This window comes from Megascapheus bottae, chromosome 2 (genome assembly GCF_031878675.1).
Source record: "Megascapheus bottae isolate mThoBot1 chromosome 2, mThoBot2.hap1, whole genome shotgun sequence".
Taxonomy (NCBI): domain Eukaryota; kingdom Metazoa; phylum Chordata; class Mammalia; order Rodentia; family Geomyidae; genus Megascapheus; species Megascapheus bottae.
Window position 1 is genome coordinate 48,888,095 of NC_143510.1, and position 16,666 is coordinate 48,904,760.

General features: G+C 45.4%; 1 protein-coding gene across 1 annotated transcript in view; it reads left to right on the plus strand.

Annotated features, from left to right (window-relative positions):
- The window catches only part of Acvr1b (activin A receptor type 1B), a 42,387-nt gene extending 28,205 nt beyond the window's left edge, over positions 1-14,182 (plus strand). The window contains exons 5-9 of the mRNA XM_090326001.1: positions 1,949-2,116; positions 3,871-4,027; positions 5,700-5,824; positions 10,187-10,317; positions 12,539-14,182. Coding sequence (XP_090182127.1) covers positions 1,949-2,116; positions 3,871-4,027; positions 5,700-5,824; positions 10,187-10,317; positions 12,539-12,664 — 707 coding nt within the window. The 3' untranslated portion in view covers positions 12,665-14,182. The remainder of the gene's footprint in view (positions 1-1,948; positions 2,117-3,870; positions 4,028-5,699; positions 5,825-10,186; positions 10,318-12,538) is intronic.
- The last annotated feature ends 2,484 nt before the right edge of the window (positions 14,183-16,666 follow it).

The window sequence follows — 16,666 nt, forward strand, 5'->3', positions numbered from 1 at the left end:
ACTGGTAAACTAATGGTTGATAATAGACGGGCACAGCTATTTTATTTACTTCATTAATTTTATTGTCAAGGTGATGTACAGAGTAGTGACAGTTGCATATGAAAGGTAAGCTTATGAGTACTTTTCTTGTCAACATTGTTACCCCTTCCTCATTTTTCTCCTACCTTCTTTCCCTGCTAGCTCCTCCCCTCCCATCCCCAGGCACAGCTATTGTAGTAAGCACAGATTGGAGGTGACTGACATCTGAGCTTGATTTGATTGAGACAAAGGTGGAAAGAATTGGTCAGGAAGGAAAACCAATCAGGAGGACCCTTCAGACATATGTAAAGGCGTGAAGTGTGTTTGAGACCTTGCAGATAACTTGGGATTGCTGTGTTGCTTTAAAAAACAACAACAACAACAAAAAACAGCTGGAACAGTAGGCAGAGGCCAGATTATAATGGGGCTTCTTGAAAAAATCATGTTTTAGTGTGAAAAGATGTGTAGTAACTGGAATTTCATTCATTAATGTAATAGCAATCACTGGCCCCTGTGGGTGAGGACCTTGCATCACCAGGTGCTCCGATCACACATAAGAAGACACATTCCTGTCCTCACAGAGCTCCCCGGAGGAGTGGGAAACACAGAGGACCTGAGGGAATAGAGGGGACTGAGGATGTATTCTAGAAGAGTCTCTACAGTTGTGATACAGCTTGCTCAAGTGGCATAGTAACTTGGAAGTGAGTGTGTAAAGTCTGTGGAAGATGCTAAGTATTTGGTTTTTGTTCCTAAAACAACAACAGACTACTCATTCCTTGCACTGTTGTGGAGGCTGTTGATGGTCCAGCTGCCCCATACTGAGGAGTCTTGGGACTTGTGTAGATGATGAGAGAAGGGGTTACTGCTCTCTGTGAATAAGCTGCTCTTGGCAGGTTTTGATACAATTACACCTTGTATACATCTGAAAGGATGTCTTCGCTTTTAACTTATCAGCATCCTCAAAACCTGGTGTTCACCTAGCATGTGGGGAGCTGTGTGTTGGATAAGAGAATCCAGGGCTGGGGCGTTCCAGCAGCCAGTCTGTCTGTTGATGCTGGCAACTTGTGTAAGGAGGGATCTGGCTGTCGAAACCCACAGTAGGGCCAGGGTAGGAGAAAGATCAGACTCCTTTGTTCTTGTCTTTTTACCACCATATAATTTAGTATAGAGCCCTGGAACTTGAACTAGCCTAGAATTTAGTTCTCAATCTAATTTCCAGTCTTGTAGTGACAATAGACTAGCCTAATTAGATTATCAACTTCCGTTGTTTCTTTTTTCTCTTTCCAACCCTCCCTAACTGGTCCTGGCTCCTCCTTCCTTCCCATTGCCCCATGCATAAGAGACCATAGAGTGTGTGCTGCCTCCCTCCCATTGCATTCCTGAAAGTGAGATGGCCTCTGTGGAAATACTTGTGAATTGAAGGGTACCTTTTGTTCTATAACACTATAATGTGTGAAAATCTTTCCTGCTCTCACCGAGCATTCCTAGCTAAGAGACATTTCAAGAGGGCCAGGCACTATGGCTGGCCTGTGTTAGAGAGTCCAGGGCATGCAGAGGCCCCACCAAGCTTTCCTTCTTGGCAGTGCAGGACGCTGCCAAGTGTGCTTCTTATGCAGGTGAGCCTGTGAATCCCTTCAGGATCAAAAGCAGCAACGTAACAAAAGTGGTTATACCCTGTGCCTTTTTCTAAGCAAGTTTTCCTAGTGTCTCAGACTTGGCAGACAAATGAACTTCTGTTTAGATTCATTCTATAGCCTCAGCCCTCACTTCAGCCTAGAACTGTAGGCCACTGTGGTGGAGTATGCAAAGGGAGCACTAAGGGATGTGGAGGCAAGAAACATAAATCCAGGGTACACTTGGATCTTGAGTTGTACACATTCTCCCTGTTCTGAGCGTTATACCTATTCTGCAATGCATGTGTTCTCTGCAGATAATGGGACCTGGACACAGCTGTGGCTTGTCTCTGACTATCACGAGCACGGCTCCCTGTTTGATTATCTGAACCGCTACACAGTAACCATCGAGGGTATGATTAAGCTGGCCCTGTCTGCAGCCAGTGGCTTAGCACATCTGCACATGGAGATTGTGGGCACTCAAGGTGAGTGGGTTTGAATGAGGAATAGGAAGATTTGGCTAATAGCCTATCCATCCTGATTTCATTCCTAGAACTCCTTTTTACTGGAAAAGTTAAGACTGGAACTCAGTAGCTACAGTTTAAGGGTAGAGGTTGAGCTTTATCTGAATATGAACTCAAGATGGACAGACAATCCTCCCCAGTCCTCCCTTAGGGAAGTCTTAACTGCAGGGTTCAGTTGTCAGTGATATGACATAGTTATTTACAAAGATGTAAGTAACCACCTCAGATGCTCAATGGTATGCATATAGGAGAATGGAGCTAAAAAGAACCCAGCCCCAGAGAGCTTCTTAGCAACATTTTATTAATTTATTTTCTTTCTTTTGGTGTACCAGAGCTGTCTCTGGACCTTTCTGCCCAAGGCTAGTGTTCTATCACTTGAGATTCAGCTGTATTTCCACTTCGGGTGTGTGTGTGTGTGTGGTGTGTGTGTGTGTGTGTGTGTGTGTGTGATTGGAGATAAGAGTCTCAGGTTTTCCTGGCCTACGCTGGCTTCAAACTGGGATCCTCAGATCTCAGCCTACTGAGAAGCTAGATTTACAGGTACTGGTGGCACTGGCTTTATTTATTTATTTATTTTTATAGTACTGGGAATTGAATTTAGGACTTTATGCTTGCTGAGCATTTGCTCTGTGACTTAAGCCCTTAATGCCTTCAGCCCTTTTAGCTTGTGCTTCAGATTAAACCTTCAGTTTCTACCCAAGGCCACCCTTAGAACTCTATGTTCCCACCTCTGCCTTCCCCATAACTGGGATTATAGGTGTGTATTACCACACCCAGTTTGATGTTTTTGTTTTTTCTTTATTTTTTTTGTGCCAGTCCAGGACTTGAATTCAGGCCCCAAGTTCCTGAGCTTTTGTGCCCATAGTTAGCATTCTACCACTTGAGCATTAGCTACATTGGCTTTTTTAGTGTTTAATGTGTGGTAAGAATCTCATGGATTGGTTTTAAACCATGATCCTCAGATCTCAGCCTACTCAGTAGCTAGGATTACAGGTGTGAGCCACTAATACTTGGACCAGCTTTATTTTTTTGTTGTTATTTGTTTTTTGTTTTTTTGTTTTAAGTAGGATCTCAATATTTTTTTTTGCCTGTGCTGGCTTCAAGATCTTCCCATGTCCACCTCTCTTATAGCTGGACAGGCATGTACCACCATACCCAGCTTCAACTCAGTAATTTCACATGGGGATACTCACTTGCAGACTGTGTGCTAGTGAGACCCTGGGCTCCCCCAGCTAGGATATCTTCTTGGAGAAAGAGGACCCAGAGCCTGGCTGCTCATTGACTGTAAAGTTTACTCTGGGAGATCCCGGTCTTGCTCAGCTTCAGGTAGAACCCCTAGTGTGTGATTAATGTGGCAAACAGCTTTGATTGGGCATGATAAGAAACCAAATAATGACAGTTGGGTCTGTTGCTGACCTCTGTGTCAATCCCTCCAATGACTACATTCAGGCCTATTTCATTCTGAACTCCTCCAAGTTCCTCTGCAGCTTTCCACCTTACAGTTCATGGCCTGAAGGTGGCCACTGTACTTGTAGCTCTATTAGCAGATACCCACCTCTACCTTAAGCCTTTTCCACGGGTCACTCCCGTGCTACATATAGGTCACCAGAGACGGTTAAACAACACCAGAACTCGAACACACACAGTCTTGATTGTAGTCTCTTTAACAGTTATACTTCCTTTAAAAAATATATTCTTGCTTTTGTCTCCACCAGGAAAGCCTGGAATTGCCCATCGAGACTTAAAGTCAAAGAACATCCTGGTGAAGAAAAATGGCATGTGTGCCATTGCAGACCTTGGCCTGGCTGTCCGTCACGATGCGGTCACTGACACTATTGACATTGCGCCAAATCAGAGGGTGGGAACCAAACGGTACGAAGGCGCTGAGCCAATGCCCTTGCTTACCAGCTTGTCCTGTGTCCTTCCCATGCGCACAGGAGGAAATGTAAACAAAGGGACTGGTGGCCCTTCCCCTTGGGCAGCTATAAGCTGCCACTCCCATACCCCAGGCCACATAGTCACACGTAACACATTCCTGTGCCTGGACTGCAGCTCTGTGGAAATGTATACTCGCTGCTGGTGCTGTTGCGGGTGTGGGCAGTGGAGAATCTGGAGCAGGATTTGGAGGGTGGTAGGCACCAGATGTGGCTCTAGGAAAAGATGAAATATTTTGGTCTCTTCTTGCGCAAAGATCCTGAGGAGGCAGCCACGTGCTCTTTGTGGAGCAGAGCTGATTAAGATGGGGCTTGGGGCATGCTCCGGGGTTGCAGCTCTGCTTCCCACTTTACCAGGAAGTGAAGGCATTGTGATTTGCTACCTGGAAGAAGTAGGACTGCCTCATCAAGAATGACAGAGGGGTCTGTGTGCTGAGTGAAAGTGAATTCATTAAGCTGTGTGGTTGCTTTTTGCCCTTTTTATTTTTCCTTCTGGGTCCTGAAGCCTTGAATGGACTCAGAGCCTGGACACTGTCCCTGGGCTAGCACTGTGTCACTGAGCCACAGAACCCACTTCTGGCTCTTTCTGAGCTGTTTATTGTAGATAAGAGTCTCACAGACTTTACTACCTGGGCTGGCTTCCATCTCTGGGATCCTCAGATCTCAACATCCTGAGTAGGTAGGATTATAGATGTGTGCTGCCAATGTTCTGGTTTACTTCTCCCCTTCCCCCTCCAGTTCTAGGACTTAAACTCAGGGCCTGAGCACTGTTCTTAAGCACCCCACTTCTCTCCCTCTCCCTCCCCCTCCAAAGGCTAGCAGTATACCACTTGAGCCACAGTACCACTTCTTGCTTTTTCTGTGTATGTGGTACGGAGGAATCGAACCTAGGGCTTCATGCATGCTAGATAAGCCCTATGCCACACTCTGGGTCCCCTACCCTACTTTTTGTCCTGTTGACCTGAGTGATTGCAGCAACCCTAACCCCAAAGTGTGGGACTTCAGGTGAGGGGCTCAAGTCACATTAATTAATTGTAATTAGTACTCAAAATAAAAAAAAAATGGGTAACTGACTAAGAGTGACTCTGGAATTTTCACTATTTGCAATCAAGCAGATAACAAAAGTTCAGAATTTTTTTTTTTCAGCTTAGGCAACATTGTGAGACCCTATTTCCCAAAAAAAGCCAGGTGTTAGTGGATCACACCTATAATTTTAGCTGCTGAGGAGACTTAGGATTTGGTGGACTGCCCTTTTCAAACATAAAAGTCTATGAGACTCCTATCTCCCAATTAGCCAGGAAAATGCCAGACTGGAGGTGTGGATCAAGTGGTTGAGCACCAGCTGTGAGCATGAAAGCCAAGCAAGATTGTGAAGCACTGAGTTCAAGTCCTGGCACTGGTAAAACAATAAGTAAAAGTAACCATAGACCTAGGAGTAGCCTAATGTCAAATTAATACTAAAGTGTTTAAGCTTGAATTTCCAATGTGAGTGTGTGCAATAAAGACAAATGTTCACTCATTCCCAAAGGCATGCTCAAGAGTGAGCAATCCCATATTCCCAGAGTAGTCATCATGTTCTATGCATAACTGTGTTTCTCATGCTCTTGCAGATACATGGCTCCTGAAGTACTTGATGAAACCATTAACATGAAGCATTTCGACTCCTTTAAATGTGCTGATATTTATGCCCTTGGGCTAGTATATTGGGAGATTGCTCGAAGGTGCAATTCCGGAGGTACTTTTTTATTTGACCTTTTATTCTGCTCCAGTTCCTGCATGATGGGTCATCTGAGGGTTGCTGGTGCTTTACCAGCCCTTTCACCATAAGCTGTCAGATGCCAGTTCCAGACCAGGAATACACTTAAAGAGTTCTCATTGAGGGTCATCTAGACCCCTGGATGCCAGCATCCAACCTGGGAGAAATAGGATAGCAAGACCCCATCTTAACCAATAGCTCGAGGCCTTGAGTTCAAGTACCATTACCACCACAAAGAAAAAAAAAAACAAAAAAAAGGAAAAAAACCTTGGTATTTTCTCTTTTTTTATTAAAAGATTTTATTAACACTGATTTTTTTACATCATATTTCAATGTCAAGTTTAACAAATAAGAATTCAAGAATGAGGTCTCTGTATGCAATCGCTGGCACATAAATTTAAGAACAAAATTAAAATTAAGCTGAGTTTGTATGTCATAGATACATATCGACATATGATATATCATGCCTATAGAGTATATATCCCATCATAGATTTTTATGTCTATGTAGTTATATTTATATCTCTTAAGTTCATGTCAATGACCTTGAGTACCCAAGTACTGAGTCATCGCTCTTGTGCTGTTTGAACCTAATACCCACATAGCAAGGAGACCATGCGCCTTTTGTTCCTTTGGACTTGACTTACTTAACATGATTTGTTCTAGTTTCATCCACTTCCCAGCAAATGCCATTATTTTATCTTGTCTGGTGGCTATGTAGAATTCCATTGTATATATGTACCACATTTTTTTTGTATCCATTTATCTGTAGAGGGGCATCTTGGTTGTTTCCATCACTTGGCTATTGTGAATAGTTCAGCGATGAGCATGGCTGTGCAGTTGTTTTTATCATATCCTGGGTTATGATGCTCAGAGTAAATGCTGAGGAGTGGCATGGCTGGGTCATAGGGAAGGTCTGTTTTAAGTTTTTTGAGGAACCTCCAGACTGCCTTCCACAGTGGTTGTACTAGTTTATATTCCCACCAGCAGTGTAGTAGGGTTCTCTCTCTATATATCCCCGAAAACCTTAGTATTTTCAATTATTCATATCAGAGTCCAGCAAAAGTTACCTTCAGAGTAGGTAATATACTTTTTAAATTTTTGTTTATTGTTCTTTGTTCAAGCCAGTACTGGGGCTTGAACTCAGGTCCTGGGTACTATCTTGTAGCTTTTTGCTCAAAGCTACCCTGTTAGCTACAGCTCCACTTCTGGCTTTTTATTGGTTAATTGGAGATAAAGAGTCTCACAGACTTTCCTGCCCAGGCTGTCTTTGGCCCTTGATCCTCAAATCTCAGCCTCCTGAGTAGCTAGAATTACAGGTATAAGCTACCAGCACCCAGCTGCTTGTATTGGTATTTTATGATTACCTCCAAATATTCTACAACATGATGAAGTTCAAGGATGTTTAGCCCTACTGTAAGCCCTCATTTGTGATGAAAGATTCCAGGATAATAGAAGTAGTCAAGTTAATACAGTCTCAGTGTACGTACATGAAATGGAACTGGGTAATGAGGGGGAATGACTGGGGTTGGGAGAGATGAGGGGAAAGAATGATGAGAAGGGGTCAAGTTGCATTGTTTTCATAAGTACTCATAAGATGATGAGTTGAAATTCCTTTGTTTAGCTGGGTATGGTGGCTCACGCCAGTAATCCTAGCTACTCAGGAAACTGAGATCTGAGGACTGTGGTTCAAAGCCAGCCTGGGCACTAAAGTCTGTGTGATTCTTATCTCCAATTAACCACCAGGAAACCGGAAGTGGCACTATGGTTCAAGGGGTAGGGTGGTAGCCTTGAGCCGAAATGATCAGGGAGAGCACCCAGGCCCAAAGTTCAAGTCCCATGATCCACCAAAACCAAAGAAACTCCTTTGTATGATTATTTAATTTTAAAATTAAAAAAAAAATGGAGCCAGGCACCTGTAACTCTCAGACAGAAATTTGGAGGATGACTATTCAAAGCCAGCCCACGCAGAAAAGTCTATGAGATTCTGTCTCCAATTAACCAACAAAAGGCTAGTTGGAGGTATGGTTCAAGTAGTGGAGAATCAGCCATGAGAAAGAAAGAAGAGTGAAAAGAGGCCCTAAGTTCATACTTGGGCAAGATAGATAGATAGATAGATAGATAGATAGATAGATAGATAGATAGATAGATAGATAGATAGATAGATAGACAGGCAGACAGACAGACAGACAGACAGACAGACAGACAGACAGAAAGACAGACAGACATAGGCAAACTGCCTGGCCCACCCACCTTATATGCTTTACCTGTTTAGCCTACTTACCCAACTGGAAAGAGTTCTAGGGATATATAGCTTATTGGTACTGGGTTATATTCCAGTCTTGGATTTGGTAATACCTGCAGATGAGAAAAATGAACCAGAGAAAGATTAGGTCATTTGTAAACTGGAATTCAAATTCCAGCAGGCTAAGGACTGAATTTAAGCTCTTAAGGACCTATACCAAGTTACAGTCTCTAAAAGTCTTTCTCACTGGAGGTATGGCCCACGTGGTAGAGAATTTGCCTAGCAAGCCCAAGCAAGTTGCTAAGGTCAAACTCAGGTCTCCCTATGTGACTCTCCTTTTGTCATTACAGACAGGATGGTCATTGGCCAAGTGTCCAAATCCAAATTCATTACAGGTTAAAAGAAATGCTAACAGTCTGGCTTTATTAATTAATCTTCTGTGAATTAGCAGGATCTTCCTTTTTTTCCTTCCTTCCTTCCTTCCTTTTTTCTTTTTTCTTCTCTTCTTATTCTAGGGTTAAACTTAGGACCTTGCACCTTGGCTTGCTAGCTCAGGCAACTCTTTTACTGGTTAATTGGAGATGGAATCTAGCAGAATTTTCTGCTGCAGCTGGCTTTGAACTGAGATCCTCCAGATTCCAGCCTCCTTAATAGCTAAGATTGCAAGTGTGAGCCACCAGTGCCTAGCCTGGATTTTTTTTTTTTTTGCTAGTCCTGGGTCTTGAACTCAGGGCCTGGACACTGTCCTTGGGCTTTCTCAAGGCTAGAACTCTACCACTTGAGCCACAGCATCACTTGCAACTTTTTCTATGTATGTGGTATTGAGGAATGGAACTCTGGTTTTCGTACATACTAGGCAAGCAATCTACCACTAGGCCAAATTCCTGGCCATGGATTTTTTTTTTTTAAAGTCGGTCATGGGTCTTGAACTTGGAGCTTGGGCACCATCCCTGAGCTCTTACTCAAGGCTAGCACTCTGCCACTTTGCGCCTCCACTCCACTTCCAGTTTTCTGATGGTTAATTGGAGATGTTGCCCAGGCTGGCCTTGAACTGTGATTCTCAGCCTCCTAACTAGCTAGAATTACAGGCACCACTAGTGCCTGGCTAGCCTGGATTTTTCTTTGAAATGAAATGTCCCAGATTATCTACGTGGTTAGTGAGGTGCAGAGATTGACTAGGAGTGTCAAGGAAAGTGCTTGGTTCTTTCCATGTATGTACATTTTCCAAATAATGAGCTAATATCCAGCACCCCCAAAAGATGACTGAGGTTTCTTGCTTTCTTTTTTCTTTTTAGAATTATCATGAAGTGGCCAGGTATGGTGGCTCACATCTGTAATCCTAGCTACTCAGAAGGCTGAGATCTGAGCATCGTGGTTCAAAACCAGCCCAGGCACTAAAAAGTCCATGATACTCTTGTCTCCAATTAATTACCAGAAAACCAGAAATGGTGCTGCGGTTCAAGGGTAGGGCAGTAGCCTTGAGCTGAAGAGCTCAGGGACAGCACCCAGGCCCAGAGTTCAAGTCCCACAACCAATGAAAAAAGAAAAGAAAAAAAAAAGAATTAGCATGAAGGGCCTGGAATGTGGCCTACTGGTAGAGTGCTTGCCTAGCAAGCCCTGGGTTTAAGTCCCCATTTCTGCACACATAGAAAGGCTAGAAGTGGTGTTGTGGCTCATGTGGTAGTGTGCTGGCCTTGAGAAAGCCCAAGGACAGTGCCCAGGCCCAGAGTTCAAGCCCCAGGACTAACCAAAAAATCATCATGAACTGATAGATTTAAAAATACTCATTCCCATTAAATTTCTTTGTCTTATTAATATTTAAATATTCTCATCTGTAGCCAGTTGGAAAATTTTCAAATAGCCCCATTAATCTTCAACAGATGCTGTGGCTTTTATTAGGAAAATAATGTCCCGGCTCTTTTGGGTGGGTGGTAGTGGTGGTCTGTGAGTTCTTGGTACCATCTCTGGAATAATGACCTTCACTGACCCATGTTCATCATAGTGCGAAGCAGCAGTGCAGACCAGAATGTGGGCTGTTCACTGTTACTGAGTAATCGCTCCCTTCCTTCTGCTGATAGATATTTTCTTTTCTCTCAGGAGTTCATGAAGAGTATCAGCTTCCATATTATGACTTAGTGCCCTCTGACCCTTCCATTGAGGAAATGCGTAAGGTCGTTTGTGATCAGAAGCTACGCCCCAATATCCCCAACTGGTGGCAGAGTTACGAGGTAGGAAGCTTCTTTGACTGCTATGGCTTTTCCCATCTGTCTTATGTCTCTGCATTATGGAAAAGATTTGCATCCCTTATCTGAAAATTCAAAATCTGAATTTTTTCCTTATTTGTGTCTTTAGATAGAATCTTGTTCCGTAGCCCAGGTGGGCCTTAAACTAACTCATTATTGTAGCTCAAGTACTGGGATTACAGGCATATGCTACCATGTCTGGCAAAAATCTGTTTTTTGATCACCAACATGGTGCCACGAGTGGAAAATTCCTTACCTGATCTCATATGACAGGTCACCTTGCCCTCAAGTGGTGGATGGAGAACAAATACAAGCTCACTAAAAATACTGCATTAATGAAGTTTATCCTTAAACATCTCTAAGACACTTTATTGCTCGTCTACAAATACTTCCCAAATGTGAAGGAATCCAAAACCCACCACACCATTTCAGATAAGGAGAGCCGTTTGTACTTTTCTCTGCTGCTCCTGCCAACTGACCCCTCTGGGCTGCAGGCTGCAGTCTCTGTCCTCATTCACTATAGGTGCTCTTTGGAGGTGAAAGCCTAGAGAAAATGGAATTCCTTTGGGCCATAGATAATGGAGGTAGTCAGCTGAATACAGAAACAGTGAGCTGGGAGCCCTTAGATTATCACGTGGACTGATATGTTCGTACAAGAGAAAACCACACTTGGCTTCTTGCAGAACAGTGGCCACTCAGGCTGAGCTTGTGGACTGGGGCACAGAAGATAGGGGCACTTTTGAGCAGTGGCCCTGCTAAAAACTGCAGAGAAGGTGGCATGTGAAGGGGTTGGCCTTAGAAAGGGGGATTTGAATTCAGGACATGTGGCAGGTGAAACGAGGAGTGGCAGCATTTGGTGGAAATGGCTGAAGCGATTGATGTTGACAGATTCCAAAGAAACCTGAGTTCTGGGGTGTTAAGAGTTTTCAGAGTTGGGCTGGGAATGTGACTTAGTGGTGGATTGCTTGCCTAGCATGCATAAAGCCCTGGGTTTGAGTCTTCCGTACCACATACACAGAGCCAGAGGTGGTGCTGTGGCTCAAGTGGTAGAGTGCTAGCCTAGAGCAAAAGAAGCTCAAGGACAGTCCCCAGACCCTGAGTTCAAGCCCCAGGACTAGCCAAAAAAAGAACTTTTCAAGGGAACAAGGTACAAGGTTTGCTTAGCTGATTACACAGAAGCTACCTTCTCACGTATCACCCTGCTTTTCTTTCTACTTATTTATGTGTTTAGGTAGCGTTATTTGGATGTCTGATCAACAAGTGAAATTATAGTTAAGATGTGCACATACTAATTTGATATTGTATAAATTGTGAAGGATTATTATAGTCAAGTTAGCCGTTATGCATGTGTTATGAGAATACTGAAGACACTCTCCTTACTCCAGGCCTGGTTATGGAGGCCTGAGGCAGGAAGGTTGTGAATTGGGAGATTAGCCCTAAGCCTGTCAAAAAAATTTTTAATGTGCTACACATTGGTGCTTTTAATCCTAGCTGTCTAGTAGGTTGAGATCTGAGGATCACATTCAAAGCCAGCTAGCCAGGGCAGTAAAGTCTCTGAGACTCATATCCAGTTAATCACCAAAAAATGGGAGGGAAGCTGTGGCTCAAATGGTAGAATGCTATCCTTGAGCAAAACATCTTAGGGACAGCCCCCAGACCCTGAGTTCAATCCTCAGGACTGGCACAAAAAAAAGGCAAAAAAATTAAAATGATCTCTTCTTTTAGCAGATTTCAAGTATCTCATACAGCATTGCTAATCCTCATTGTGTTTGGATCCATCCTTCCTCTCCCCGCTAATTGGAGTGTGTGTGTCACAGTGGAACAGGAAAGGCCTGCTCTGTCTTTGAAGAGTTCAGCCACGAGAGGGCGTTTGTGCACCAAGAACATCAGCTCCCATTTTCCTCAGTGTTTTGTTGTATACTAGAACAATTTTCCAAAATATTTCCTCACTGCCTGTGGTTAGGTTCACTTGGGAGAGAGGCAGAGAGAGCTGACCTTTCCCTGCAGCTTTTTGCTTCCCCTGCACAGCCTCTAGAAGAGCAAGGGGGAAAGGTTTGAAAAGAATTTTCATGGTTGGGGGGTAGCAAAGAGTCTGATAGTCTTGGCACGGATGAGGCAGCAGGGAAATGAGCTAGTGCCTGCCTAAAGGCCCGCAAAGCTTTTCTAGGTCAAGGTCAAGTTGACAGCCCTGCGTCTCTCCTGACAGGCGTTGCGAGTGATGGGGAAGATGATGCGGGAATGCTGGTATGCCAATGGCGCAGCCCGCCTGACTGCCCTGCGCATCAAGAAGACCCTCTCACAGCTCAGCGTGCAGGAAGATGTGAAGATCTAACTCTTCGACCCTTACATGCAGCCTGGGCGACAAGGATGACACGCAGCTGCCGTGTTGAGCATACCATGGAGGCCTACCTCTCGTTTCTGCCCAGCCCGCTGTGGTCAGAGCCCTGGCCCACAAGAGGGACAGAGCCTGGGAGACTCGCTCGCTCCCCTGTTGGGTTTGAGACACAGATACCTTTTTTAATTTACCTCCTGTTGGCATGGAGACTCTGAGAGTGAACCATGTGGAGAACTTAATGCCATAACTCAAACTGGTTGCAGTGGGAAATCCACAAAACCTAGTGCATCTGGCATGTAGCCAGGAGTGTGGAAAGAATGGCCTGCAAGGGGCCAGGAGGAGCTGCACTGTGGTTAGTGCTGAGTAGCATGCAGGTTTTACTCCAGGGACCAGCCAACAGCACCCCAAGGTATCCAGGGAAACCTAAGTACAGTCCCTGTCACAGGCAGCTCTGAGCTGTGTGCTCCCCTCCTCATGCAGACATCTGGAGGAACTGCCAGTGGAGTCACCCGCCAGCTGTCTGTCCAGTCGCGTGTGCATGTGCTGAGGTGCGTTCCCATTGTGCCTGGTCCGTGCCTCGCCTGCCCTTAACACGTGTGTGTATGTGTGTATCTGTAGGTGCGCACTTACCTGCTTGAGCTTTCTGTGCATGTGCAGGCCGGGAGTGTGGTTGTCCTGCCGTCTGCGTGCTGGTGCCTCTGTGCATAGTGAGCAACATCTAGTGTCCCTGGGGCCCTTCCTGGAGGTACTCCTGCCCCACCACTGCCAGGGTGGTCCTCTCCTCCCAGCACGCTGCTCTGCCCATCCTATGTCAGGCTCCCCTCCTCCAATTCCAACTGGAACCAAAGCTGGCCCAGCTGTCCATGGCAGGAAAGGCTTTTGGTCAAAACATGAGAGGGAGAGGGATGGGCAGAAAGAATCTTGGCAAAATCTTGGGTGTTAGGGTCACCATCAGTGGTGGGAAGTGAGCCAGCCCAGGAGCATCAAGGAAGTCCCAAGTTCTTGGGACTCAGATCGGAATGTCATCTGTCTGTCCCATCCCAGATTCTACAAACTGCAGTGTGTATTTTTGGTGGTGGTAGGTCTGGAGTGGGGAAAGGCAGGGTGTGGTGCTGAGTGGGAGGGCGTCTGGGGTGGGAGGGCAGCATCTGCATGGGCCTTTGAGCTGGATTAACCAATCAGGGTGGAGGGAAGATGAGAGATTTGCATCCACTTCGGGGGCCCTACGAAAGGGAGCAGCCTGAACTGAACATGTTATTTAACCTAAGTATAGTATTTAATGAAGTCTAGAAGCACGGTTGTGGGTGGTGATTTGGTCAGCATATCTTAGGTATATAATAACTTTGAAGCCATAACTTTTAACTGGAGTGGTTTGATTTATTTTATTATTATTTTATTTTATTGGGAGGGTCTGGATTTTAACTTTTTTTAAAAAGTAATGTTAAGTTTTTGTAAAAGGAAAACCATCTCTATGTGATGATTACCTCTCAATCTGTTGTGTTTTGTTTTTTTTTTTTTTGAAAAAAATCCCTTAAAAAGGTAAAAAAAAATTCTTTTTCAGTCAAACGCACATAGCTCAATCACACTGGAAATGTTTGTCCTCATACCTGAGCCTGTTCCTGCCCAGCAGTGAGATTCCTCCTTGCCCTGGGAGCTTGCTGTCTCTGTGTTTTGTCTCCCCCTCTCCCCCCTGAGCATCCTCACCTCTTGTGCTTGTGCCGCTCCAGATGTTGGCTCAGCAAATGAGAGTCAGGTGCTGGCTGGGTACCCGTGCTGACTGCGCCTGGAAATACCTCTATGACCGACTAGACAGGCTTAGGTGCTGCTCTTGGAGCACTGAAGAGGAGCTCAGGCAAGTGAGTGCCTGCTTTGAGACCAGATATTTTCGTGCTTGGTTCTGAGAGCTTTTTGAGCCTGGAATTATTAAGAATTAAATAAGATCACTGAGGAGAGAGGATTCTCATACCCCTCTGCAGAGACCACTGGTGAGCATCAAGCCCTGGGGTTTAGAACCCCAGGTGAGACACCCTGCCCCCCAAAAGCACTGCATTCATCTTGAGCCCTCTTCCTGCCTAGGGGAGAGGCATGTTATGTGTGCAGCATCCCTGCCAAAGTTGGGGAGTCGGGGCAGAGTGCTCCCCTGCCCTTGGTCATCCTGCGCTCCTGCCTTTCTATTTATTTTCCCTATGTGTCACTTCTCTTCTTGCATCAAAGGAGATCTTCCTCTAAACCTTTGGGCCAATTTACTGGCCACTGATTAATTTCCCTTGAATACCAATGTGTCATTAGGGGACCTTCTTTGCCCACCCCTGCTGACCTCCCACTGACCTGCCAGCCCTGCAGCAGAACCTTGGTGTTACAGGTGATGATGATGAACTTAAGACTCCACTGCCCTGGCCACAGCTGGCCTCTGGGACCCGCCAGTGTGCGTCCGTCCACCGGTGACTCCAAAGCCACTGGCCCACTCCTCTGCCGCGCGGTCCTCCCCATGCGGGTGGCGCAGCGTCCCCCTGCTGCTCTTAATGCTAGGCAAGAGTTGGGGAGGAGCTAAAGCTGTGGCTCTGGCTCCTGGAGGCCCCTCCGAAGCCAGGGCTGAGCACCCCTCTGGATTCTGGATTCACAGACCGAGTCCAAGCCCGTTCCCACGTCGCCATCGAGGTCCCGCGTGGCATTCTCGGTACTTCTGTTTGTTTTTGTACATTTTATTAGAAAGGACTGTAAAATAGCCACTTAGACACTTTACCTCTTCAGTATGCAAATGTAAATATGTTGTAATATAGAAAATCTTTTGTTTTAATATAAGAATGAGCCTGTCCGATTTCTGCTGTACATTATTAAAAGTTTTATTCACAGAACTTCACTGGTGCCTTTTGTCTTCCTGTGGAAAATGACTGCCCGTGTTTGTCAGGGGATACAGGGGCTCTGATGTAGAGTTCCTACCTTCCGCCGCCCAGGGGCGCCGTGTGCACCCCTGTTTCAGCAGCTTGCGTTCACAAGAGAAGTGGGCCTAGCAGTGTCAGATCTTCCTGAGCTTTGCCTTGCTTCACGCAAGGAGGAGCTCCTTTGGGCTTAAGCTTTCTGTTTTTGTTTTTTTGTCACAAAGGTCTGAGCTGGGCATTAGTGGCTTATACCCATAATCCTAGCTACTGGAGAGGCTGAGATCTGTGAACTGGGGTTCAAAGCCAGCCAGACTCTTATCTCCAATAAGCTACTCATTAAAAGCTGTGGCGCTATGGCTAAGGGACAGTGGGTAGGCCCTGAGTTTGAATCCCAGGTCCTGCAGAAACGGGACCCTAGGTAATCACATACAAGTTTGCAAGACAATCTAAGACTTCTGCTTTGTTTCTAATCCTCGATTGGTGTATAATCCTGAATTATGGAGTGCTTGGGTAACTAAGATGGGGATCTTCAATGGTTTTGTGGGTAGATTCCATGCATGGTGTGTGTGTGTCCTGTGTCTAGGCTGAGAGGATCCAAGTGTGTGTGTGTGTGTGTGTGTGTGTGTGTCTCCATTTGTCTCCATGTCTTCTGTGCCTTTAGGCTGAGAGGATCCAAAATAGCAAGTGCCAGAAGGATAGAGTCTCAAGGTTACAAAATGGTACCCTGAGGATTATCTTGTCTCCAGTGCCCCTGCCAGATGATTGTACCTTTGAGCTCCGATCTAGAGGCTGCAGTAGGATAAAGGACTGGGTAGCCATGTGCCGTTGAGGTGTTTCAGAGAGCTAAAAAGCCCTTCTGTGTGAGGACCCTTCACGTGAAGGCAGCATCATGTATCGTGTTGGTATTCACAAAAATACCTCTTCCCGGTGCTGGGATGTGGGTTAGTCTTAGAGTTCTTGCCTAGCACACATGGGGTCCTGGGGTGAGGATTTCTAAGTACCATATACATAGAAAAAGCCAGAAGTGGTACTGTGGCTGAAGTGGTAGAGCACTGTCCTTGAGCAAAAGAAGCTCAGGGCAGTGCCCAGGCCCTGACTTCAAGGCACCAAAGAACAAAAC